General features: G+C 42.6%; 1 protein-coding gene across 1 annotated transcript in view; it reads left to right on the top strand.

The window, feature by feature from the left end:
• The window catches only part of TSPAN2 (tetraspanin 2), a 126,786-nt gene that overhangs the window by 95,362 nt on the left and 4,275 nt on the right, over positions 1-27,149 (top strand). Inside the window, exons 3-7 of the mRNA XM_069945111.1 lie at positions 15,587-15,684; positions 15,856-15,930; positions 21,484-21,579; positions 22,886-22,966; positions 24,020-24,103. Coding sequence (XP_069801212.1) covers positions 15,587-15,684; positions 15,856-15,930; positions 21,484-21,579; positions 22,886-22,966; positions 24,020-24,103 — 434 coding nt within the window. The remainder of the gene's footprint in view (positions 1-15,586; positions 15,685-15,855; positions 15,931-21,483; positions 21,580-22,885; positions 22,967-24,019; positions 24,104-27,149) is intronic.

Below are 27,149 nucleotides of genomic sequence, written 5' to 3'. Positions count from 1 at the left end.
TTCTGCCACCAGTTGATTTGAAATAACTTTTTTTTTCTGAACTACTCCTTTAAGTGAAGTTAAATCTGATTAGTATGACTGAATAGCACCATGTATCTTGCAGCAGACGCTGATGGCACAAGCAGAGATGGCCACATAGTACACATGCTTGACATATCTTTTAAATGTCTCTGAGTATCATTAAGTATCTGTTTCAAAGCCTGAGAACCAATAGCTCGTAAAAAAACAGCAATGTATGCTAAGGCCAAGAATGCTAGAATCAAGTGTGACCATGTAACAGACTTAGAAGCACTGGAAGGGGTCATGTGTGTGTATTAAAAAAAAAAAGCACCAGACTTATGGGTGTGACCTAGATACTACATTAATGGGTGAGGGAGAGTCCCCCTTTAACAGAAAAAGGACTGCAATGTATCTTTGGAAAATGTTTATATGTTGTTTTACACTTTGTATGTTGTTCTTCCTTTGCTTTACAGACTGTTCTGAAGTGATGGACAGTATATATAGTGTATGTTATCAAGGTTGTAATATATATTACATGTTGTAATGTTTTATATTAGCCACTAGATGCCCCTGTTGCAGCAGGAACCTGGAGATGGTGCAAGAGGCTGCAGGACAGGAGGTGAAACTAGTGGGTGTGGTTGTAAAGCTGTTAGGGCCCGTTCATACTGAGCAAAAGCAGCGGAATCAGCAAGGAAAGTGTTCCGCCCGGAATCAGCACTCGTTGAATTCCGTGCGCATTTCTCGCTTATTCCACACGGAATTTCCGCACTGACTTTCCACGCGGAAACGCCGGAGGGAGACCCAGACAATGTTGCAAAGTTGTCTTGAATTGCGTGCCAATTCCGTGCGCATTCCCCGCTGATTGTACGCTGATTCCGCGCTGAAAAATCTCAGAGAGGAAAATCAAAGCCCCATTGATTTCCATAGGATTCCGCCAACGTAAGAATGAACATGTCAATTCTTCGGACGGAAAACGGATCCGCCGCAGAACATTCTGTACGGAAATTCCACCATGTAAACCGCAGAGCGGAGTTTCTATTGAACTCAATGGAAAATGGCTCTGCAGCAATTTTTATGGGCAGCATTTTCAACGCAGACTCAGCGCTGAAATTCAGCCATTCCTGAACGAAGCGGGACAAGTCTTCACTGTACATGTGTACAGCTACTGTGCATCCACATTCCGCAGTAGAGAATTCTGGGGTGCTCACATTGTATGGTCAACTCTCCTGTCACACAGCACCAAAACCTCTGTAATCACACATACATATACTGACTATATTGCTGCATAACAAAGAGCATTGTCTTCTGGCAAGCTGCAGAGCCCTGTTGATTTCTTGAAGGCAATCTGTCAGCACCCGGGCTCTACCTGAGGTGGTGACAGTGTGCTGTAGCTGGCAGTCCCCTAGTGAGAATGGTCCCTTTTGGTAATTTGTCCGTGCAGCGGATTATGCACAATCTCACGTCTCCTACTGTAGTGAAGTATCAAAGAGGAGTTGTTTGTGCTGCACTCCGGGGAAACCTCACTACTCCTTCCTTCTCCGTTTTCTTCATGAATAATCAATGCTGCCCGGCTTCCTGCTCGCTCAGCTGTTAGCCAGTGATTGCAGATCAGTCCTCTGTAAGCAGTTTATGTCTAAAAGAAACACTTGGATATAGTTGAATTTGAGCCCAAATGTGTTAGAGCTGTGGTCTAAGGGTAATGGTCCTTTTACACGGAGCGATATTTCGCCCAATCAATCGTTTAGCGATTTTGAAGTAACAATGTGTTTTTTATAACGATCAGCGTTTAGACGTTAAAAAAAAATCATTTTAAGATTGCTTAAAGCCCATTTCACACATAGGGTAAATCGTGAAAGACTGTTTACATGAAACGATCTACAAATTTTTTGCGAACGACCAACGACTTGAGAACTTGTTGAAAGATCAAAATGAACGATTTCTAGCTTGCCGTTTGATCCTTTGCTGTGTTTACACGAGCCAATTATCGGTCAAATGCGATCATTATCACAAAAATTCGAACAATAATCGTTCCGTGTAAAAGCACCATAACTCACCTGTCTAAAGACCTGCCAGCGGTTCATTCTGCAATCAGAGACACTGGCTGACAGCTGAGTGAGCAGTCGGCCGGGCAGCATTGATTCATGTAGAGGAAGGAGTGGTAAGGCGTGCCACAAGTGAGTGTGGCACAAAAGACTCCTCTTTGACTCTTCATTATTGTAAGATTGTGCATAATCCACTGCATGGACAAATTACCAAAAGTCACCATGCTCACTAGGGGACTGCCAGCTACAGCGCACTGTCACCACCTCAGGTAGGGCCCGGGAGCTGACAGATTCCCTTTAAAAGAAATATTTGCAACAGGTCCGCTTTAAGGCCTGTGGAAGAAGCGATGATTATGCAGTAAAACATCTGATGTGAAGACATCACGTTGTTGCTATTGTATAAACTTCAGGCAGGAAACCTAAACAAAGCTGCGGAGCTCTCCATCCACATTGGAGCTTAGCGTTAAATGGGGTTTTTCATTAGAATAACATGGAAAGCTCTAAAAGGGGCTTATACTTATAACTAATATAACTAATACTTATACAGTATAACTAATCATTTCTCAGACTTTGCTAGAATTTCCCATGTAGCTCATTTTCCATGCGAATATATTTTGCTCCTTGAATTTCTAATACGTTTACAGGGGCTCCGATTACATAGAAGCTGCTGTATTGACCTTTAATAGATTAGAAAAAGCGTAAAAGTGGATGAGGTTTAATATTACTCAGAGAGGTATTTAGCAAGAAGCATCCATCCAGTTTCATTGTTCTTTTTCAGACAAAGAGATGAAATAAACGATAGGCCTAAATGGGGGAAACACTATCCCTCTCGAAATCCATATTGATATTAAGGGTACAAACACAAACGGCATATACGCTGCGTATTTACTGCTGCGATACGCAGCAGATACGCAGCAGGTTAGATCTAAATAACTGAACACAGTATCAAATCTGCTGAGTATCTGCTGTGTGTGTTTGTACCCTAAGGATACAAACACACACACCGTATACGCAGCAGATCTGCAGCAGATTTGATGGTGCAGATTTGATGCTTTGTTCAGTTATTTTGATCTAATCTGCTGCGTATATGTTGCGTATTTGCTGCATATCGCAGCAGTAAATACGCTGCGTATACGGTGTGTTTGTTTATACCCTCAAGGCATAATATGTCTTCAGCAAAGAGTTTGCATTCACATTACTTATATAGCGTACCTGTCGTTGTGCAGCTTGGTGTGCAGTCGCTGCCAGGTTACCATGGATACGTCCACGCCAGTCGAGTTCTGTGCACATGGCAGCTGCGCTACACTGCTCGACTTTCAGTCAGATCTTGTGAGGAGTGAAGCGCAGCGGCCACACTCTCGTTTTTTGGCTATATCTCATGATATAGGTCTCAGAAGTCAAACCCAGTGCAATCTTTAAAAAAGTTTCTTTTAAGAAATCAACAGGGGATGTTTTGCAATATACTTAATATAATATGCAATATAATATGCAATATAATTTAACGTTTTCTATGTTAAAATTTAGTACTTTTCTTTAAAGGGATCCCGACACCATGAAAATGCTACCTAAGCTATTGCCATTATGTTATAGAGCAGAAGATGCTGAGCAAATTGATATATAGCTTTATAGGAAAATATTCAATATAACTTGTGTTTTTTTGAATGAAATCTCTGACTCCGCCCACTGGGCTCCTTAACACAGAATGAGCAGGGATTTCAATTAACATGTTACAAGTTATACGGAATCTTCTCCCACAAAGATATACATCAATCTTCTCAGCTCTTCCTGCTCTATAACATGATGGTGATAGATTAGATAGCATTGTCTTGGTGAAAGGTTCCCTCTAATTTTTTTAGGATGTAGACATCCCATAGTTATTTCCAGCTGTCAGCAACTAAATGAACGCCAAATGTCTCTACATTATTAAACTTCTTGTAGTTTGGATTACATTGTGTCGGATAAATTATTATATTCATACAGGGAGGATTATCCTGTGATGATAAAAGTTAATAGATTGTTTTCCCTTTCTGTGTGTTTTACAAGTAATATGATCCACTCTAAGGATCACATACTGACTCTTGGCAGAACATTACTACTTTTTGGATTTCATTTTTGGTGTTTTCACATTAAAGCGCTTAGATATGTTACTTTCTTCTGTATTAATCACACTGGGAGCATCAGACAGTCATTTGTCAGTCCCACATAGGGGCCAATGAAATGTTATATAGGTACTTGACATTCTGAATTATTGTAAGACTTCCAGATGGAATCAAATAAGTCTCTGTGAACAGGAATCTGCCATATACTTTTAACATTCACTTATTAAACCTTATCTACCCTATGACTTTCATATTTATGTCTTTATAAGCTGACTTAAAAGGGTTGTCTTATCACATACAACTCCTTAAAGGGGTACTCCACCTAAAACATTTTTCTTTTAAATCAACTGGTGTCAACAGCTGATGAGTGATGGAAGACTTGAGATTTTTAAATAGAAGTAATTTACAAATCTTTATAACTTTCTGATACCAGTTGATGTAAAAAACTATCTCTGCAGTATCCCTTTAAGAGATGCACATCTCTCTATACATCTGGCCCATCTATGCCAGATGTATAGAGTATAGAGTATTTTTACTTGAGACGGCTTATGAAATGCAGGGAAATTATGAAATGGGGAGAGAGGGGTTACAGCTATGAAGAGATTACCTCCTCAGTCCTGTCCCCTGATGCAAGCCCCAGCCTGAAGTGGATCTGCCATGATTTAGAAGGTGAGGGAGACTTGCTGGGGCAGAGTACAAGGCTGTAGACCCCTCTATGCAGACCATGCCCCTCCCCCACTCCCCCTCCCACCCAGTACAGGGAGCTCTTAAACCAAAGCAATGCTTTGAGAAACTGTGAGCTTTTCCTTGAAAACGCTCTTAATCCAAGTTACCACTTAACATATATATATATATATATATATATATATATATCTGCTGATATCTAGCATTTTGCCGTTAGCCGTACATGATAAATCAGCATCATAGTTTTGGAAACCCTTCAAGCTGTGGAAAAAACTTGCACATTCCAGATTCTAAATGTTTTGGAACAACTCAGAATAGTTTGTATACTTTGTAAAAGTATCTCATTATAGTGAGATTATGGCTCCTAGACATATCGGTAGATGAACTACAAACGTGAGGCCAAAAAGAAACGGTGCTACCATTTAATCAATACAAGGCTATGCTATTACACTCTCCGCTGACAGAGTATTATTTATCTGCAAGACTTGATGTAGCATAGACCAAGATTCCTTCTGTAATATCGCCCCCTACTGGTAGAATTCAATAAGTGGATGATAAAATAAACCGGTTGAAAAAGTTGAACTTTAAAAATAGGTAATGTTGCCCCCCTTAATAGCATGTTATTTTTTTCTTTATTTTACCTTAAATTCTACACAGTTTTGTGCTGATTGACTTGTTAACATACTGTAGCTCCAATTTCTGATACAGAAAGCCTGTAGTCTGTGTATGCTATAAGCTTTGTTCACACAATGTCAAAAAAAGAGAAATATAATATAATGATATGATACTCAGATAGAGGATTCCTCCTCCCCAAGTGCATTATTTTACTCTTGGAAACAGTGAACTACATATATGCTGCTTTTTTTATTAATTATTCTTCAATTGTGTGGATTTTGCAGATGATTGATAGGTAATCCACAGATAAATCTGCAACAGAACATTTTATTACACAGATACAGTGTTACTGTGGTTCTCAAACTGCTCAGAACTCAAACAGTATTTTTAAGAAAAGTTTGCTTTGGTTCTTAAACTCTAGCTCAGATCTGAAACACTTTTCGGGCCCCCAGTCTTGAAGTACAGTAATACCATGGTATCCGAACGAAAATTCACCTGGAAGTAACGTTCACAATTCAAACTTTGCTCGGTATCTGAACGTTTTTGTGAGCGTGGATGGTGGGTTGTACCTGGTGAGTTTAGCACTGGTGAGGCTTCACATACTGTACAGTGCTGTATAAGACGGCTAGAGTGCATATACAGTACAGTAGTAGTACAGGCAGTGCACCGCCATCTCCCATCCTGTACAGTATAAGGCTATGTTCACACTACGTAAGTCTCCAGACGTAGCGCGTTCCGTGAATAAGAGGCCGGAGACTTACGTAGTTTGCGTACAATGTAAAGTATACGATGTACGGCTGCACAGTTCACACTACGTACGAACTTACGCCCGGATCATACGCGGCGCCATAAAAAATGAACCAGACCATTGTTTGAGGACGAAAATGCCGTAACTTACGCCCGTAGCGTAACATGCGGTCCCGTACGTAGTGGTGATTTCTTCATTTTGCAAGCTTTTTGTGCCGATCCAAAAGGTTCTGTGGGGTGTCCGGGGCTAGGCGAAGATTTCCAAGTAAAAGACCGCTGTCAGATTGCTACGTAGGGCGCTCGGGAAGCGTAAGTAGACTACGGGCGTAAGTTCGCGGTCCGTACGTAGCCGGCCGCAACTTGCGTAAATTCCCGGACGGAGTTTAACACGTATATGTCCGGCCGGACATATACGTAGTGTGAACATAGCCTAAGACTGCTGGAGTGCATATAAAGTACAGTAGTAGTACAGTCAGTGCACCACCATCTCCCATCCTGTACTGTATAAGACTGCTGGAGTGCATATACAGTACAGGAGTAGTACAGTCAGTGCACCACCATCTCCCATCCTGTACAGTACTGTATAAGATTGCTGGAGTGCATATACAGTACAGGAGTAGTACAGTCAGTGCACCACCATCTCCCATCCTGTACAGTACTGTATAAGATTGCTGGAGTGCATATACAGTACAGTAGTAGTACAGTCAGTGCACCACCATCTCCCATCCTGTACTGTATAAGACTGCTGGAGTGCATATACAGTACAGGAGTAGTACAGTCAGTGCACCACCATCTCCCATCCTGTACTGTATAAGATTGCTGTATTGCATATACAGTACAGTAGTAGTACAGTCAGTGCACCACCATCTCCCATCCTGTACTGTATAAGATTGCTGTAGTGCATATACAGTACAGGAGTAGTAGAGTCAGTGCACCACCATCTCCCATCCTGTACAGTACTGTATAAGATTGCTGGAGTGCATATACAGTACAGTAGTAGCACAGTCAGTGCACCACCATCTCCCATCCTGTACTGTATAAGACTGCTGGAGTGCATATACAGTACAGTACTAGTACAGTCAGTGCACCGCCATCTCCCATACGGTACTGTATAAGATTGCTGGGGTACATATACAGTACAGGAGTAGCACAGTCAGTGCACCACCATCTCCCATACGGTAGTACTGTATAAGATTGCTGGAGTGCATATACAGTACAGTAGTAGTACAGTCAGTGCACCACCATCTCCCATCCTGTACTGTATAAGACTGCTGGAGTGCATATACAGTACAGGAGTAGTACAGTCAGTGCACCACCATCTCCCATCCTGTACTGTATAAGATTGCTGTAGTGCATATACAGTACAGTAGTAGTACAGTCAGTGCACCACCATCTCCCATCCTGTACTGTATAAGATTGCTGTAGTGCATATACAGTACAGTAGTAGTACAGTCAGTGCACCACCATCTCCCATCCTGTACTGTATAAGACTGCTGGAGTGCATATACAGTACAGGAGTAGTACAGTCAGTGCACCACCATCTCCCATCCTGTACTGTATAAGATTGCTGTAGTGCATATACAGTACAGTAGTAGTACAGTCAGTGCACCACCATCTCCCATCCTGTACTGTATAAGATTGCTGTAGTGCATATACAGTACAGTAGTAGTAGAGTCAGTGCACCACCATCTCCCATCCTGTACAGTACTGTATAAGATTGCTGGAGTGCATATACAGTACAGTAGTAGCACAGTCAGTGCACCACCATCTCCCATCCTGTACAGTGCTGTATAAGACTGCTGGAGTGCATATACAGTACAGTACTAGTACAGTCAGTGCACCGCCATCTCCCATACGGTACTGTATAAGATTGCTGGGGTACATATACAGTACAGGAGTAGCACAGTCAGTGCACCACCATCTCCCATACGGTAGTACTGTATAAGATTGCTGGAGTGCATATACAGTACAGTAGTAGTACAGTCAGTGCACCACCATCTCCCATCCTGTACTGTATAAGACTGCTGGAGTGCATATACAGTATAGTAGTAGTACAGTCAGTGCACCACCATCTACCATCCTGTACTGTATAAGACTGCTGGAGTGCATATACAGTACAGTAGTAGTACAGTCAGTGCACTACCATCCTGTATTGTATAAGACTGCTGGAGTGCATATACAGTACAGTAGTAGTACAGCATACCTCCCAACTGTCCCGTTTTCGGCGGGACAGTCCCGATTTCGGGGTCATGTCCCGCCGTCCCGGAACGGGCCCCAAGTGTCCCGCTTCCCAAAACACAGCTGGCCCTTTAACTACGAGTGCTCCTGGTGAGCGCTGGCAGATGCGGAGCGGTGATTGGCTGGCTCCTGTGGCCGGAAGCTGCATTCTGCCTCCGGCCACAAGAGTGCGGGAGATACGATCTCCCTCTGTGAGTCTGTTCCCGGCCTCAGGAGTGTAGCAGCCGGCTGCACCAATGAGACAGGGGAACTACTCCCTGCTCCCGCCCACCAGAAGACCGTGAAGGAGGGAGAAGAGGAGCAGCTGCTGGGAGAGGAGCACTGCTGCTGCGCGGCCCGGTATAAGGGGATTGGGGGGGGGGGGGGGTAATGAGGCCGAGCAGGAGGCAGTTTACAAGGAAGGGGTTAAGTTACCTTTGGAGTCAGAACATCCCCCACCTTCCGGGCTGAGCACCCAGAGCACTGTATGGACTCAGCAGAGAAGGGGGGAGGGGAGGATGGAAGTGACTTAACCCCTTCCCTGCTGTGCAGGTTAGCTGTCTGCTATCATGTCTGTCAGCCAGCTGCTGACGCTACCAGGCACTGCCAGGAGGGAAGGAGTTAAGTGTGATGAATGAGGCTTCTCTGCCTGACCAGCCTGGACGGCAGACAGTGACCTGGAGGGACTGTGGATGAAGTGCTCATTATCTGTGTATTGTCTGATGTCCCCTAAAGTCACTATAAGGAAAGCCCCTTCTCTAGGGGGAGTAATCAGATGACTTCTAATACTACTACTCCCAGCAGGCTGCTGCATGAGGCTGAGGAGGCAGAGCCACAACTTAACTCTACATAGTAGCTAAAACTCATCCTGGCAGTCCAGAGGGTACAGAGAGATGATAGAGAATCCCTCCTGATAATAGAGAATCCCTCCTGATAATAGAGAATCCCTCCTGATAATAGAGAATCCCTCCTGATAATAGAGAATCCCTCCTGATAATAGAGAATCCCTCCTGATAATAGAGAATCCCTCCTGATAATAGAGAATCCCTCCTGATAATAGAGAATCCCTCCTGATAATAGAGAATCCCTCCTGATAATAGAGAATCACTCCTAAAAGAGAGGATATCACCTTTAATACTGTTTCCCCACAATTCTGGTCCATGTATGTAGTTTAATCCATGTCCCTATGTGGTCACCAATAGATGTACAATGTTGCCATGATTGCGCAGCTACTGGTGACCACATATATGTCCATACGCTGTACAAACAACGGCCGTTCCATGTGAACAACTGTTGTTTAACACTAACTATGGTCAGAAGTAATGAACGTGTTCAATAACTCCAGCTGTAGGTTGTGTTAAACAACGGCCATTCAAGCTGAACGGTTGTTGTTTGTACAGAATATGAACATAGCCTTAAAGTGTAACGATCATCTTTCGCTGGTGGCAGGATACGCTGTCAAAATGCTGCCACCATGCTACAGTACCTGTGAAGGTCCAACAATACCATCAATTGCACTGTATGCAATGACACTGCCGGAAGTATTCCATCTCCGCTGGGCGCATGTACAGGATATCCTGCCACCAGAGAAAGACCATCAGTACACTTTAAGTTTCACAAAGATTTGAAAAATAGGCCTTGGTACTTATGGCCAAAAGTGGGGAGTTAGAGAAGCACTACAGGAATTTTTTTTTCTTGCTTATATAATGCAACTTGGCAATTACTAGAGGTACTTTAGTTATCATGCTATGCAGTTAGTCTACAGTAGCGGCATTAAAGTGACTGTAGCACCAGGCCCAGGCTGAAGCACTGGAGGCGGCCGACCCAACCCCAGTGGGAGGAAACCCCCGCCCCTCTGATACGGTTCCATTGATTCTAATGCAGTCACGTCATGGAGGGGCTGGAGTTTCTTCCCACTAGGGTACTATTACACCAACAGATCTGATGACAGATTATCTGCCAAAGATTTGAAGCCAAAGCCAGAAACAGACTATAAACAGAGATTAGGTCATAAAAGAAAGACTGGATTTCTCCTCTTTTCAAATCCACTCCTGGCTTTGGCTTCAAATCTTTGGCAGATAATCTGTCATCAGATCTGTTGGTGTAATAGTACCCTAAGGGTGGGTCGGCCCGCCTCCAATGCTTCAGCCTGGGCCTTGTGGTACAGTCACTGTAAGTTATTGCATGGTGGCATTATTTAGTCATATATGTTGGTGATATTTAGATCTTTTGCTAATAGCGATAATTGGCGTGTTCAAATGGGCCTTCACAACGGGCGTATTGAGACCTAGTGCAGCCCAAGCTGTAAATACAGCCCTGGTGATCAGCAGTGTATTATATACTTATCTTCCTCCTGAGTGAGTATATATCTCTCCATGCTATGTAGGCAGCAGTGTATTATATACTTATTATCCTCCTGTATGAGTGTGTATATATCTCTCCATTCAGTGTAGGTATACAGCAGTGTATTATATACTTATTATCCTCCTGTATGAGTGTGTATATATCTCTCCATTCTGTGTAGGTATACAGCAGTGTATTATATACTTATTATCCTCCTGTATGAGTGTGTATATATCTCTCCATTCTGTGTAGGTATACAGCAGTGTATTATATACTTATTATCCTCCTGTATGAGGGTGTATATATTTCTCCATCCTGTGTAGGTATACAGCAGTGTATTATATACTTATTATCCTCCTGTATGAGTGTGTATATATCTCTCCATTCTGTGTAGGTATACAGCAGTGTATTATATACTTATCTTCCTCCTGAGTGTGTATATATCTCTCCATTCAGTGTAGGGATGTAATCCACAATATGTTATATTCTAAGTTTTATCACTTATTGCCAGCTAAAGTCTTCAGAAATTAAAAATATTTTTTTTGCTGAGGAAATGAGCCAAAGCCAAGAGTTAGCTCAGAAGGAAAAGAGATATAAGTTAAAGTGCTATACTTACCATCCTGGTCAAACCATTTTTTTCTGCAAGAAAACCAATGTGGCACTACAGTGGAAGACGTGATATGGGAGGGTAGGGGCGTGTCTTGGGGTTAGGGGTGTGTCTTGGGGATAGGGCGTGTCTTTGGGTGGGGTTAGGGGCGTGTCCATGTCCCTCTTTCCTCTCAGCCAAAGTTGGGAGGTATGGTACAGTCAGTGCACTACCATCTACCATCCTGTACTGTATAAGACTGCTGGAGTGCATATACAGTACAGTAGTAGTACAGTCAGTGCACCACCATCTACCATCCTGTATTGTATAAGACTGCTGGAGTGCATATACAGTACAGTAGTAGTAGAGTCAGTGCACCACCATCTCCCATCCTGTACTGTACTGTATAAGACTGCTGGATTGCATATACAGTGCAGTAGTAGTACAGTCATTGCACCACCATCTTCCATCCTGTACTGTATAAGACTGCTGGAGTGCATATACAGTGCAGTAGTAGTACAGGCAGTGCACCACCATCTCCCATCCCTTACAGTGCTGGGGTGGGGGGGCCTCTATACAGTAAAGGATGAGTGAGGAGTTGGTGACTACTGTACTATAATTGCTGGTTTTGTTGAATGTTTGTGATTGTGTATAATATACTGTACAGTATATAGTGCTGTTCTGCACTGTAGTGATTATACTGGGCACTTTTCAATGTAATAAATGATATTGTAGGTAATTAATGGTCGTTTCTGGAACCAAAACACATTTACATTATTTCCTATGGGAAGACACTGCTCGGTTCTCAGACTGCCTTTCGGAACCAATTAAGTTCGAGAACCGAGCTACCATTGTACTAAAAAATGTAACTGCCCTATTGAAGTCAAAGGGGGAATGGTACACATTCGCTTTAAGGGAAAGGAATACATTTTATTGGATGAAAGGAGATCTGACAGATGATATAGCAGATGCTTACTGTAAGTCACCAACTACGAAAATAGTATCTACTGCAGCCCCAGCGCCCTGGGACATCCCCGGGACAGATGACACTTCTCATGGGGGTGCAGAAACACTACACATACAGCTGTCCTGCGTGTAAATGTCATGTCTGCACAGCAGCTATATAGCTTTGGATCACATACAGGTTTCTGGAGACCTTCCATTCGTCTCCTGCTGTTATCAGGTTCCATTTTTGGTTTATTAAAGCAGGTATTCAGAATTTCATTAAAATTACTGCCCCATATGTCCTACTATATTAGGTGAGATGGGAATACCCCTTTAATGTCACTGTAAGGGAGTTAAAGGGGTTATCCAGCAAAAATCCTTTTCTTTCAAATCGACTGGATTTAGAAAATTTATTTAGATTTGTAATTTACTTTTATTTAAAAATCTCAAATCTTTCCATACTTATCAACTAATGTATGTCCTGTAGGAAATGAGGTTTTCTTTCCAGTCTGACATAGTGCTCTTTGCTGCCACCTCTGTCCATGTCAGGAACTGTCCAGAGCAGTAGAGGTTTTCTATCGGGATTTGCTACTGCTCTGGACAGTTCCTGTCATGGCCAGAGATGTCAGCAGAGAGCACTGTGTCAGACTGAAGAGAATACACCACTTCCTGCAGGACATACCGCTGCTGATGAGTATGGGAAGACTTGAGATCTTTAAATAGAAGTAAATTACAAATCTATATAACTTTCTAAAACCAGTTAAAAGAAAAAGAGTTTTGCTGGAGTACCCCATTAATGTGTTTTTATGTAAGATATTACTTCTTTTTGAGGCAATTCACCCTTAACACAAATATGGCATTTAATAAACAGTACCTAAAGCTTAAACCGGTGAAAAAAAAAAAAAAAAAAAAAAAAAATATATATATATATATATATATATATATATATATATATATATATATATCATATTTAAATCTTAGTGCCAAAAGTTATACAGATTTATAAATTACTTCTATTTAAAAAAAAAAAAAGCTTTCCAGTACTTATCAGCTGCTATATGTCCTGCAGCGAGTGGTGTATTCTTTCCAGTCTGACACATTGCTCTCTGCTGCCACCTCTGTCCATGTCAGGAACTGTCCAGAGCAGCAGCAAATCCCCATAGAAAACCTCTCCTGCTCTGCACAGTTCCTGACATGGACAAGGGTGGCAGCAGAGAGCACTGTGTCAGACTGGAACGAATACACCATTTTCTGCAGGACATACAGCAGCTGACAAGTACTGGAAGACTTAAGATTTTGCAATAGAAGTAATTTAGATAAATAATCTGTACAACTTACTGACACCAGTCAATTTGAAATCCCCCCCCCCCAGAGTACTTCTTAAACACACGTCCAGGTGTTGTGACCCCCATTGATCGCTAAAACAAAGATGGCCACTGTGCTTTAGTCAGTTTCACAGAAAGTTTGTGGACTTATCCATACACCAGTCGCACCACTTTCTGGAGACATGAATGGGCACAGCATTCATCTGAACCCTGCTACTCATTTGATCAAACATATTGGAAGTAAATACCAGTAGGCCCCATCAGCTAAGTTTAAGGCACATTCACACAACATATAATTTAATTAAACAACGGCCTTTGCTGCAGGTTTGTAACAACGGATGTTATTCAATTACTGTGGGCAATCAATTTACTTACTATGGAAACCCGACCACGGTGTGTACACTCTGTATACACTGTGGTCGGGATTTCATGCGGCATGTCACATGTCAGTTTTGTGTGGCTGCTATTCATTGAATAGCGGCCACACAAAACTGACAGTGCAGACAATGTAAAGTGCAGGGGGCTGGCATGAGGGATGGCTGGAGCGGTCCGGCCTCCCAAAGATGGCGTTGTTGACCCAAGATGGCGGCTGGGGTTGACAGCAATTCAGTAAGTATAATGCAGCACACTACCGGGGTGGGGGGAACACAGGAAAGGGGGACATTTACTTAAATAACACACATTACAAAGTTTTATAACTTTGTAATGTGTGTTACTTAGTGAATAAATGTTAAACACCGCACTACCCCTTTAAGTTCATCCGGCGGGTACTGCCGTATCGGCTGAGGTCAGCGTCCGTTCAGTGACACGACCATGTCACAGAATGACCACTGTCATACCTTGTGAGAACCCGGCCTAAGAATGTAGTTAGACAACAGTTGCTATCCGAATTCCAGTATCACAGTAATATTCTGACGATTATAGGGAAAGCTTTTTCTTACTCTGAGTACATGGGTCCGTCTCTGCTGCCAGGAAAATGTGGGTCACACAGACCATGGATCAGCTTTGGTCTCTCCAGTTCTATGCAAAAATTACTTTGATCATAGTTTTAACTATTAGTAAATCTAGTAGTAACATTTTTTAACTATAAAACAATTAAAGGAGTCTTGCCAGACCTATTTTTTAGTAAGTGCCGGGAAGGGGGAAGATAAAAGAAATAACCTGCCCTTACCTCCCCTCCCCCTGCTCCAACGCTGCTGGCCGCATACCACCGCTCTAGTCCCGGGGTCCCCAGCTGCTCTCTGGTCTGAGCGGGGGACCCAGTTCGTGACATGTGAGGTCTACTCAGCCGGTCAGCAACCGAGGTGGGACCCTACTACAGTCGCTAACTGGCTGAGTGGACCTGACACATCATAACCCGGGTCCCAGACCAGGCCTCCAGCGGGGGAGGCAAGAGCCCGTTATTTCTTTTATCCTCCCCAGCAGTGGTGTAACTAGGATTCACGGGGCCCCATAGCAAAAATTTCTAAGGGGCCCCCCTCCCCTACGCACAAGACAAAGCACTGTATATACTGTATGTGTGTGTGTGTGTGTGTATATATATAATATCTGCTTTACTGCTAGTGCACTGATAACCCCTGACCTCTGCATGGAGCTCTGCACTATTTTCTTTCCTACTTGAATGCCAGCTGGAGAACAGAGGTCAGAGGTTATCAGTGCAGTGAAGCAGAGATCTCTGTCTTCTGCTTGTTAACCCTTTTTTTGTTGCAGCATGTAAGTAAACATTGGGTCACTTACACACTGCAGTACATAAGGGGTTAAGCAGAAGAACACACGCTCTTATCTTCTCCCCTGGGACTCCCTCCTGCATGGGCCCCATAGCAACTGCCTACCCTGCCTCTATAATAGCTACTCCACTGCTCCCCAGCACTTGCTAAAAAAAAATGGGCCTGGCCGGACTTTTCCTTTAAGCCTTGTTAATCTGCATCACTTATTTGTTGTTGATTGTATCTTCATATTTTTTTTCTCATCTTTTCCTCTTAGGTCTTTATGTGCTGATAGTAGCGGGAGCTCTGATGATGCTTATTGGCTTCTTTGGTTGCTGTGGAGCGGCTCGTGAATCTCAATGTTTGCTTGGAGCGGTAAGATAATAAGTTTGATATATTGCTGATATTTAGCTAATTTACGGAATACTGAGTAACTTTTTACATATCTTTATGTGAAACCTAATAAAAATGGATAGGCAAAAAGATAGATAACATAGATAGCCTGTGTGTGTGTTGTTGGTAATGAGTTTGCTCTCTCCGTTGTAGTTCTTTGTCTGTTTACTGGTGATTTTTGCTGCAGAGGTCATCGCTGGAGTCATTGCATTTTTGGGTAAACAGAAGGTAAAATATATTAATTTTCATCATTCTACATGTATAGAAGTTTTAGTAAAAAGGTCTATCGACTTTGCAGCTATAGGTCACTCCAAATGAAGGCTATAGTGAGCAGCTAGAACATTGTTGGTTATTGACAGCGGTCAGAATGGGCAGCGTTGGGCAGCGTTGGGCAGCGTTTTGGTCACATATAAAGAAAACAGTTCACAATGTGTTATGACGCCTTTTAACGGCTTATATTTCCCAACCCTTCACAGGCACCATTGCAATTAATTAAAGGGGTATTCCACTCAAACATAACTTTTTATTTGTTGCTGCCCATAGTGAGACTAATTTCACAGAACCACGTATTAAAAATGAACTTTTATTAAATATTCAAAATAAAAAGAAAAGAAGAAAATTCCAATACTCCAAAAAGGCACATCTAAATAAATGTAATCTCATAGGTATCTCAGATATTATTAGTTTATATATTGTCTCTTGTCTCGACGCGTTTCACCCAGTATTACAAACTGGGATCCTCAGAGACTTTTCAGACTATGGTAAGATAACCGGTTACAGTATGGGGTCAGAGTTATAGATCTATATCAGATACAGAATATGGGTCACACCCTTGATTATGACCTCCGATAAAGCACTTGGAGCATCACCAAAACAAAAAAGTGTAAAATATTTCCATATACTGTTCTATCCCCTCTGAGTATCACAATATTCTCAACATGGCTAACAGTCATTTTTTAGATTATCATATTATAGCAGATGAAGTTCCCGTGTAAGCTCACAGCCTTAGCCGCTCAGACCTGAGGACAATCCCCCACAGTCAACACATTGATTGTGACTCAAGCAAAAACATCAGAGGAGAAACAGAATAAATCATAGCCCCATTTGGGACAACTCACGACCCCCACGTGTGTGTGCCAGCAAAGATGGTTCTGGTGTCAGCCTCCATGATCCCCGGGTTGGTTTAAATAGACTGTGGGTAGGATTATACATCTAGTTGCCACTAATCAGGGAAGGTCCGGGCTGGTCAGCTGCCGACGTTCCTGCCATTCTATTGGCGCCCTAACACCACTGCACCTGTCTTTCCCCCCTCTCCGGTGATTCTAGAGTCTATGGAACGCTGCGTGCGTGTCACTCGTCCGGAACCGGAACTACGTCATAAGCGGGTCATCCATGAACCGCAAACTGCGTTCCATTTCTCCAGGCCGGGGGCCATGAAACGCATACTGCGCTCCACTTATACAAACCAGAGGCGCATCATATACGATCGCCTTGGAGCGCAGAATGCGTTCCACTGGTGTAAACAGTGTATATGCCCGCTATACATAAAACAGTGATGAATCGCGCCTGCGCTTCATGTTGATAGGACCCGTGTTTGTTTATACATTAGTTTAGTTATTTTATTTGTTCTAGGACTCAGTATTGTTATGGGTTGTTTAATTAGTGTAGGGATCAGTGATATAGTCAGCATAGGGTTAACTGTAGGACAAGGGGCATACTAAAGTATATTAAGGTATAGCCACCTGTTTGATGAAACATTGACATGCACAATCGCTCCGTCACGGTACATATATCAGGGGTTCCCTCCCTGCCTCACAAAACTAACTAACCCTATCCTATAATCCCCCCTAATTCTTACCCTTGGCCTATCTAAACACAGAGCACTTGCCCTAAGAAGGGCGACCCCGTCCGGAACCTTACCCTATTCTCCTATGATCTCCCTATATTCTAGGGGTTATTATAGCTATGTGCTATTTCTGTAATGAGCTGATGGGGATATCGACCCTAGGATGGAGTTAACCCAGTTCTTATTAAGATTCATGATTGTATGGATTCTATTATCGTTTATCAATAATGAGTTTAACCTCAAAGAATTCTTTACTTTTTTGTTTAGGTGGTTTTGGTGTCACAGTTTAATCAGGGATTTTAAATACACATAGCTATAATAACCCCTAGAATATAGGGAGATCATAGGAGAATAGGGTAAGGTTCCGGACGGGGTCGCCCTTCTTAGGGCAAGTGCTCTGTGTTTAGATAGGCCAAGGGTAAGAATTAGGGGGGATTATAGGATAGGGTTAGTTAGTTTTGTGAGGCAGGGAGGGAACCCCTGATATATGTACGGTGACTGAGCGATTGTGCATGTCAATGTTTCATCAAACAGGTGGCTATACCTTAATATACTTTAGTATGCCCCTTGTCCTACAGTTAACCCTATGCTGACTATATCACTGATCCCTACACTAATTAAACAACCCATAACAATACTGAGTCCTAGAACAAATAAAATAACGAAACTAATGTATAAACAAACACGGGTCCTATCAACATGAAGCGCAGGCGCGATTCATCACTGTTTTATGTATAGCGGGCATATACACTGTTTACACCAGTGGAACGCATTCTGCGCTCCAAGGCGATCGTATATGATGCGCCTCTGGTTTGTATAAGTGGAGCGCAGTATGCGTTTCATGGCCCCCGGCCTGGAGAAATGGAACGCAGTTTGCGGTTTATGGATGACCCGCTTATGACGTAGTTCCGGTTCCGGACGAGTGACACGCACGCAGCGTTCCATAGACTCTAGAATCACCGGAGAGGGGGGAAAGACAGGTGCAGTGGTGTTAGGGCGCCAATAGAATGGCAGGAACGTCGGCAGCTGACCAGCCCGGACCTTCCCTGATTAGTGGCAACTAGATGTATAATCCCGCCCACAGTCTATTTAAACCAACCCGGGGATCATGGAGGCTGACACAGAACCATCTTTGCTGGCACACACACGTGGGGGTCGTGAGTTGTCCCAAATGGGGCTATGATTTATTCTGTTTCTCCTCTGATGTTTTTGCTTGAGTCACAATCAATGTGTTGACTGTGGGGGATTGTCCTCAGGTCTGAGCGGCTAAGGCTGTGAGCTTACACGGGCACTTCATCTGCTATAATATGATAATCTAAAAAATGACTGTTAGCCATGTTGAGAATATTGTGATACTCAGAGGGGATAGAACAGTATATGGAAATATTTTCCACTTTTTTGTTTTGGTGATGCTCCAAGTGCTTTATCGGAGGTCATAATCAAGGGTGTGACCCATATTCTGTATCTGATATATATCTATAACTCTGACCCCATTCTGTAACCGGTTATCTTACCATAGTCTGAAAAGTCTCCTGAGGATCCCAGTTTGTAATACTGGGTGAAACGCGTCGAGACAAGAGACAATATATAAACTAATAATATCTGAGATACCTATGAGATTACATTTATTTAGATGTGCCTTTTTGGAGTATTGGAATTTTGTTCTTTTCTTTTTATTTTGAATATTTAATAAAAGTTCATTTTTAATACATGGTTCTGTGAAAAATATTCTATATGTACACGTGGTTGACAAGTAATATACACACGAATATAAAGTGGTGTATCTGTGAGAATTTCCATGGTGAGACTAACAATTTATTCCATTCTTGTTATTATCTGTTCAGTCTTTTTCCCCCAGTTCTGAGCTGCTGCTTTCTGCTAAAGACACAAAAAACTGTGTCTGAGCTTTTTAGTCCGTCTCTGCTCTGACCCCCCCCTTCCCTTCTGAGACAGTTGATGTAAACAAGTCCCTATGTGCAACTTTGTAATGCTGGGAAGATTATTCTCAGTGAGTTCATCAGCAACTTGACCTGAGAATAACCCCCCAGCATTACAATGCTGCAAATAAAGCCTTCCAGGGACTTGTTTACATCAGCTGTCTCTGAAGGTAGGAGGAAGGAGGAGGAGACAGAGAGAAAGGCTTACACACAGATTTTAGTGTTTTCAGCAGAAAGCAGCAGCTAAGAGGGAAGGAGACTAAACCTGGGGGAAGGAGACTAAACAGATAATAAAAAGTATGGAAGGAATTGTAAGTCTCACCATAGGCAGCAACATATCAAAAGTTATGTTTGAGTGGGATACCCCTTTAATCAATGTTATCCACTATAGCTGTGGTTTTAAAAACTCTGGATACCTTTGAATGTTTTTTTTTATTCTTGCCTCTTACTTATGATACAAAAAAATACATTTTCTCCATAAGTCTCTATTAAAAATTCAGCTCACTTTCTTTGCATGCGTAGTGCTGTCTGCTGTGTCTTATTCTATGTGAAATCCATCAGAGTAGCTGCCTCATATGGGTCTGTTTCCAGCCCTTATCTCTGCTCTCCTGAACAAACAGCTCAACAGTCACATCTCTGTACTGTTACTACCATGCCAGTCACCTCCCTGTACTATTACTCCTATGTCAGTCAGCTCATTGTACATCTCCTATGCCAGTCACCAGTGCTCTTCTACTTCTATGTCACTTTTGAGGGCCTTTGGGGCTATAGCGTTAAAAAGGAGTGGTTTATATGTGTCACACCCCTTTTTAAATTAAAATTTTGGGGTGCCTTTGATTTTTACATCAGCTGTCTTATGTTATATGTTAGAATGTCTTAAATGTTAGAATATATTGGCGATCCTGTCATGGAAAGCATAAATAAAAACTGTCTATCAGCTATCTGGCTTTCCCACAGCAACCAATAACACCTCAGCTATCTTGCTGTGATTTGTTGCTGTTGGAAAACCAGACAGTTTTTATTTACTCTCCCATGTGGAAAGATGGAGGTTGTAGAAGAGAAACTGAGCAAAATATTGCCAAAATGTTACCTTTGTAAATATACATTGGAGAAAATGCACCAGAACTCCAGCACACATGCCAAAGACCTTAGTTATTGTTTTCAGCTCACTTGACCTTTATTGTATATATAGCATGATGCTATCATAGAGAATATTACATGTCGTAGATCTTCATATCACTATAAACCACAAAGGAACGTTACATATATTATATTATTTACGTTGTGTCTACATGTCTAGCTGCAAGCTACACTTCCTGACTTCCTTATACACATTCACCTTCGACTGTTTGGTCCTTACAGAGTTAAAGGAGAAGTCTGGTCATGATGACAAGTTGGCTGCAGGCAGGTGGTTGTGGGAACATAATAAAGAAGCTCTACTTACCTGTCCCCATGCCCCCACTGCGCTGCCCTACCACTTCTGGAGCCTGCCAGGCACCTGGATCTCCTGCTCCTGCAATGTTAACCCATGTTTAGGAATGCAGTCAGTGACTGTAGCGGGACACAGCTGCAGTCACTGACTGGCTGAGCAGGCCCTTCCTGCCAGGTTGTGGCAACAGCAGAACAAGTGATAAACTGGAGCCCGGGAGCGGTCAGTGACCTGATAAGGTGATGCTGTGTGGCCATGGGGAGCTTCTTTAATATGTTTTCACACAACGCATTTCTGTCTCTTATATAGAAACCATTCTGTATACCAGTAGCATACAATACATACCAATTACTATACAGAGTAACCACTCTCAGGAATGCCTTCATTCTGGAGAACCATTCTTATTTATGTTGTCAAAGTACGGCTATTGGGACGGCCTGCGGGGGGGAAGATAGCCGTATAGATCAATGGAAAACAGAGCTGGGTCCTGGTAAAATGGAATATATTGCATTTATGTTGTATTGTATATGATTTTTTTAATGATATTATGGATCATGTTCTTTTATTAGGCTGTGGAAGGGGCAAAAAAACTCTACACCGAGGCTTACAACGATTTTCTAGACAAAAAAGGAGAAAACACAACTTTAGTAGATATCCATACATTTGTAAGTATTATGTGTTCTGCATCAAACACTAAGTACTGCAGTATCTGATTCCCATCTGGTTTGTATATCCGTAGTTATATGTATGTATTGCATGAGTCCTAGCACTTTGAAGATTGTACATTGTACTTGTGATCGGTGGGAGTCCCAGTGGTTGGACCCCCCGATCAGATATTTATCACCTATCTTGTGTATTTGAATCTTGCAATATGTCGATAGCGAACACTCACAAAATAGTATGAATACAAAAAACAGTCATTATATTTAATGGTGCATGCTGTCAACACAGAAACTAGTTCAAGGTATGCATGCTTTTTATGTTGTTGGTTTTTTTTTACGTTATTAAATATTTTATTTATTTTTTCATTATTTAACAGTTAAAGTGCAACTTTTTTTTTTCAAATGAAAAAATGTTAACGATTTAACATTTTTTTGCAATAATCTTTACTAACCTGTTTATCTTGTTTTCAATTGAACACAGCAGCTTTAGAGGTCCCCCTCTCTAATACTAAGTACACTTGTCAGAAAAGTCCTCCCCACAGCTACCCTGTCTCCCCAAAAATAAGACATCCCCTGAAAATAAAACCTAGTAGAGGTTTTGCTGAATTGCTAAATATAAGGCCTCCCCCAAAAATAAGACCTAGCAAAGTTTTTGTTTGGAAGCATACCCGTCGAACAGAACACCACGGCATGCAGCTGTGATTCTTTTGTAGCCCGTCGCCATTGTCCCCTACCTTCACCGTCCGTTGCAGAGCAGCTGCATGCAGAACATGAAGACTGTAACCTGCCACCAACCCCGATGTTCCTTTCCACGGCCGTTACTTGTAAATGTGCAGGCAGGGAATCAAGAGGCCCGTCGCCTGCTGCCATCCCTGTTGTCCCCTGCCTCCAGATGTAGAGATGCACACAGTCTGCTGTTATCTCGTCGCCTGCTACCATACTGTACACTGTTCCTGCTGTGCTGTATAAGTGTGCTGTGGTGAGCTCCCCCTGGTGGCCGGAAGCTGCAATACCGTACACTGTCCCTGCTGTGCTGTACGAGTGTGCTGTGCTGAGCTCCCCCTGGTGGCCAAAAGCCACCATACCGTACACTGTCCCTGCTGTGCATGTGACGTGAATTCTTCATGGAAAAATAAGACATCCCCTGAAAATAAGACCTAGTGCATCTTTGGGAGCAAAAATTAATATAAGACACTGTCTTATTCTCAGGGAAAAACAGTATATGGTAATTGGTGGCAGCTTGTGGTGCATTTAGGATCGGACAGGTTCCCTTTAACATTTATATTCAAAATTCTAAACGTTTTTACAGGCAAAGTGTTGTGGGCTTGAAGACCCAAAGAGTGCAGAAAAAGTGCAAAATTTATGTTTAGAAGATCATAAGGAGCACAAGGTATGTTGTATACACACTGTATTATAATTTCAGCTGTTTTCAAAATCATTGTGTTTCCATTGTCCAACATTTGTTAATTTGTTACAAGTTATATCATCTGATTTACATTCAGAAGTTAAAGTTTCCTTCCTGACGGCTCTTGCCTCACTGGTTTAGTGCCCAGTGCTATCCTCTTAGGCCCTCTTCACACGTCTGTGCCAATTGTACAGTCAGGAAACACTAATCAGGAAGCCTTTCAGGAGTCTTCAGGAAACCATCAGTGCTTCCTTGTCCTAAAAACAGAGTGAAAAAAAAAAAAAAACCATGCTCACCTGCAGCAGACTGCGGCTTCTCCTTCAATCTTTTGGTGCTGCGTGCACACAAGTGACGTCATTACTGCACCTCCGCGCTGGGGGGAGGTAGCAGCCTCATGTGGCCATAGGTATAACACTGCCTCCAGCCACAAGAGTGATTGACAGGGGCAGATGTGAGTACAGTAGTTTAAGGGCCAGCGTCAGAACCCAGCAGCACTGGCCTGAGTGCTGGCGTTGGCCCCGGCTTTTTTGTAATTGCGTCCGGAATTTCAGACAGGTTCCAGATGCATCAAAGCTGGATGCCCCCATAGGTTTTATGTCCTAGATTTTCCAGAGCTACTTTTCAGCATGGACACCCTTCAGAAAAAATCCTAAAGGGTGTCCTTGCTCAATAAAACCCTATGGGGAGATAAATTTATCCGGATTTCCTAATGAGAAATCCAGATACATTTACCAGACGTGTGAAGGGGGCCTTACAGTTCTCATAGGGTTGGTGGGTACAGGGCTAGGATTCCACAGTAACATAGCATCACCTGCAACTTACAGAAAAATAGCAGCCTCTGTGGGGGGTTTTTATACCATTGCACAGAAACTAAACAATGGTTGCAAGTTCTCTATTTACTTCCTTCCCAGGGATACATTAATGTTCCACCACAATCTCCCTTATTCCACAATTTTAAGGCTTCCTGGATTTGTAACCTGGGTTGTAGTTTATTTATTGCAGTGAATGATGACCTGTGTCATGTCTGTCTCTTTACAGGACTGCCTGAAGGAGATTGAGAAGGTGTTACATCACCATTTCCAGATTGTGGGGATACTTGCAGTTGCTACAGCAGGAATAACTGTGAGTACTGTGTGCAGGGCCGGGCCATATTAACAGCTGCTGCTGCCCTAGGCACTAAACCTGAAGGCGCCTCATCTTGGGGAGCGTGGGTTGACAGTGGTTTCGGCCACATGCATTTCTCTACATGTAGAAACATTGTCTGAATTGCGTTTTTCATTGGTAGATTGGTAGGTAATATCTCCAGGCGTCACACAGCCATACCAGACCGGAATATTACTGCCATACTGTGACTGGATAACACCGCCACAGCAGACCTGAATAATACTGCCATACTGTGACTGGATAACACCATGATACCAGACCTGAACAATTCCACCATACAACCCCACCACCACCACCACGGGGGCCTAGTGGTAGATACAGCCCTGACTGTGTGCACGACTGAACCAAATGCTGCAGACACCATTGAGAATTACTATAAATATACTGTATATAGTCATGAACTCATGCAGTTGAATGACACTCTCTTTCATCTTGGCATCTTCTTAGCTTTACTGTCATAAACTTCATATGATTTCCAATTCCATGGTCTGGATCTGGTGTTGCAGCTTGGACATATTCTTTTAAATAGGATTGATCAGCAATACCGAACACATTCTATAGACAAGAAAGGAGCTATATCCTTTTTTCTAATATTAGATAACACCTTTAAAGGGGTACCCAGGCGGAAAAAAAATATTTTACATCAGCTGGTGTCTTAAAGTTATATAGATTTGGTAAAAATTTCAAGTCTTCCAGTACTTATCAGCTATTGCATGCCCTGCAGGAAGTGATGTGTTTTTTCCAGTCTGACACAGTGCTCTCTGCTGCCACCTCTGTCCATGTCAGGAACTGTCCAGAGCAGTAGCAAATCCCCATAGAAAACCTCTCCTGCTCTGGACAGTTCCTGACATGGACAGAGGTGGCAGCAGAGAGCATTGTGTCAGACTGGAAAGAATACACCACTTCCTGCAGGACATATGGCAGCTGATAAATACTGGAAGACTTAAGATTTTTTTTTAAAGAAGTAAATTACACATCTATATAACTTTCTGACACCGGTTCATCTGAAAGAAAAAAAATGTAATCCCCTTAAAACTTTATTAATATTGTCTCACACACACAGTGTGATTTTGCAGGTTGTTTTTTGTGGTAGTGGTGTGTTTTTTTGTAGCCAGATGTTATTTTAAAGTCTATAACCAAATATAAATGCAATGCTTATCTTCAAGGAGTTTTCTTTGTGTGTTTTTTTCTGTTTGTGGCTTATTTTTTTGGTTTGCTTTGGGTATGAACTATCCTGACAGGTAGGTTTTACTAAAAGCGCATTGACTCTTGTTTCCTATCAACATATACATAGCTAAGATTACTTTTAGCACTGGAAAAACTTGTTAATCATCCTTGTGACAAGTTGACTGTGGGAGAACAGCTTCTACGAAATATTACCTTTAGGCTATGTTCACACAATGTGAACACCCGGCCGTTCTGTGACTTAAGTAACGGCCGGGTGATCTTTCCGGCCGCGGAGCTCTAATGCGGGCGCATCAGCGCGCGCCCACATCAGAGCTTCCCATAGCCGGAGCCGCTTGCTTCACTGTGTGAACTGACAGGTCTTTCTGCGGCCGTAATTCACTGAATTTCGGCCGCAGAAAACTGACATGTCATTTTTTTCCGGCGCCGCATGAGATCCCGGCCGGAGCGCATACGATGTGTGTACACTCCGGCCGGGAGCCCATTGAAAATAAGTAATAATATGTTCCACCCCTCAAAACTACGGTTGTAGTTCTGCGGCGAGAACTGCGGCTGTAGTTTTACGTAGTGTGAACATAGCCTCATGGTCCCTAATCTAGACATAGGCATTGATACATTATATGCTCATCTTTTTCAAAGTAATCCATGTACAGTTTCTTATAATTCTTAAAGGGTTTCTCCATCTCAGCTTGTTATCTCCTATCCATGCGGTGGGGGATTATAAGCTGATCGCTTGGGGTCGACTGCCAGGCTTGTTTTTTGCAGGAACTTTGTAATGGCGCCTTTCCATCTACAGTAGTGTATGACAAAACCCCCAAAATATTATTTATGGGGTGAAATTGGGAAAAGCTATTTTGTAATTTTTGGGATATTCCCGTAACTATCTTAGTGCACTTTACGGTAAAACTGACATGATATCTTTATTCTATACGTCAGCCTTAATAGAAACATACCAGTGTTTTCCTGCAACCTAAAGATTGAGGCAAAGTGACTGACTGAGCTTTTGGCACATTGCAAACACGGGTGACAGTATTACCTAAAGTGAATGTACCACTAGGTACATTGCTTAGTGTTTTTTACATCAACAGACCAGCGCTGGTGTTGGCATGCCGGTTGCGTGGTACTTTCTTTTGAACCACGGCCTGGTTCCCGTGCATGGTGCTGATCTGTTCCCGTGCACCAGTCCGCCCTGGAGCACTGGGGGCAGGCCCATCGTCCCCATCGATTGTAATGGAGCCGCGTCACAGAGGAGAGGACAGATCGTCACAGTGCTCAAGGGCGGAATGGTGCCCAGGAATAGACCAGCAGAGTGTGCGTGATTCAAAAAAAAGGATCCTGCGTCGGCGCCGGTCAGTTAATGTAAAAACCCAACGCCATGTACCTAGTGTAACATTTGCTTTAAATATTTCCTTTCCCCCACATAATTAGCAGGTATGACATTCAGACCCTCACCTTGGCTCAGTGGCTTCACTCCTGCACGATTTTCCCAGCTACCAATGGATACTTTTTATTTCTCTGTGGTTGTGCAATGAAGCACAAGGAAGCAATGTGCAATGTCCCACACATATATTGTACACATGGGTCCTCTATGGGCAGCGCCAGCTCTTGGTGTCCATATTAGACTATAGTGTATGTAATGCAGCAAGAAATGACTAACTCCATCCCTTAGCTCAGTCTTTGGATATTACTCAAGTTAAAAACCACAAATACCACTAAGTCATAAAACTGACTATTATCTATGTAGCTGTGATTTATTTTTGTTGTAATTTGACGTCTTCTGAATAGTGAGACGTATCCTGTCTAGACAACAAAGAGAAGA

The sequence above is a fragment of the Dendropsophus ebraccatus genome, chromosome 11 (assembly GCF_027789765.1).
Source record: "Dendropsophus ebraccatus isolate aDenEbr1 chromosome 11, aDenEbr1.pat, whole genome shotgun sequence".
NCBI classification, from domain to species: Eukaryota; Metazoa; Chordata; class Amphibia; order Anura; family Hylidae; genus Dendropsophus; species Dendropsophus ebraccatus.
Note: the sequence above shows the minus strand (reverse complement) of the source record. Positions and strands in the feature narration are given on the sequence as shown.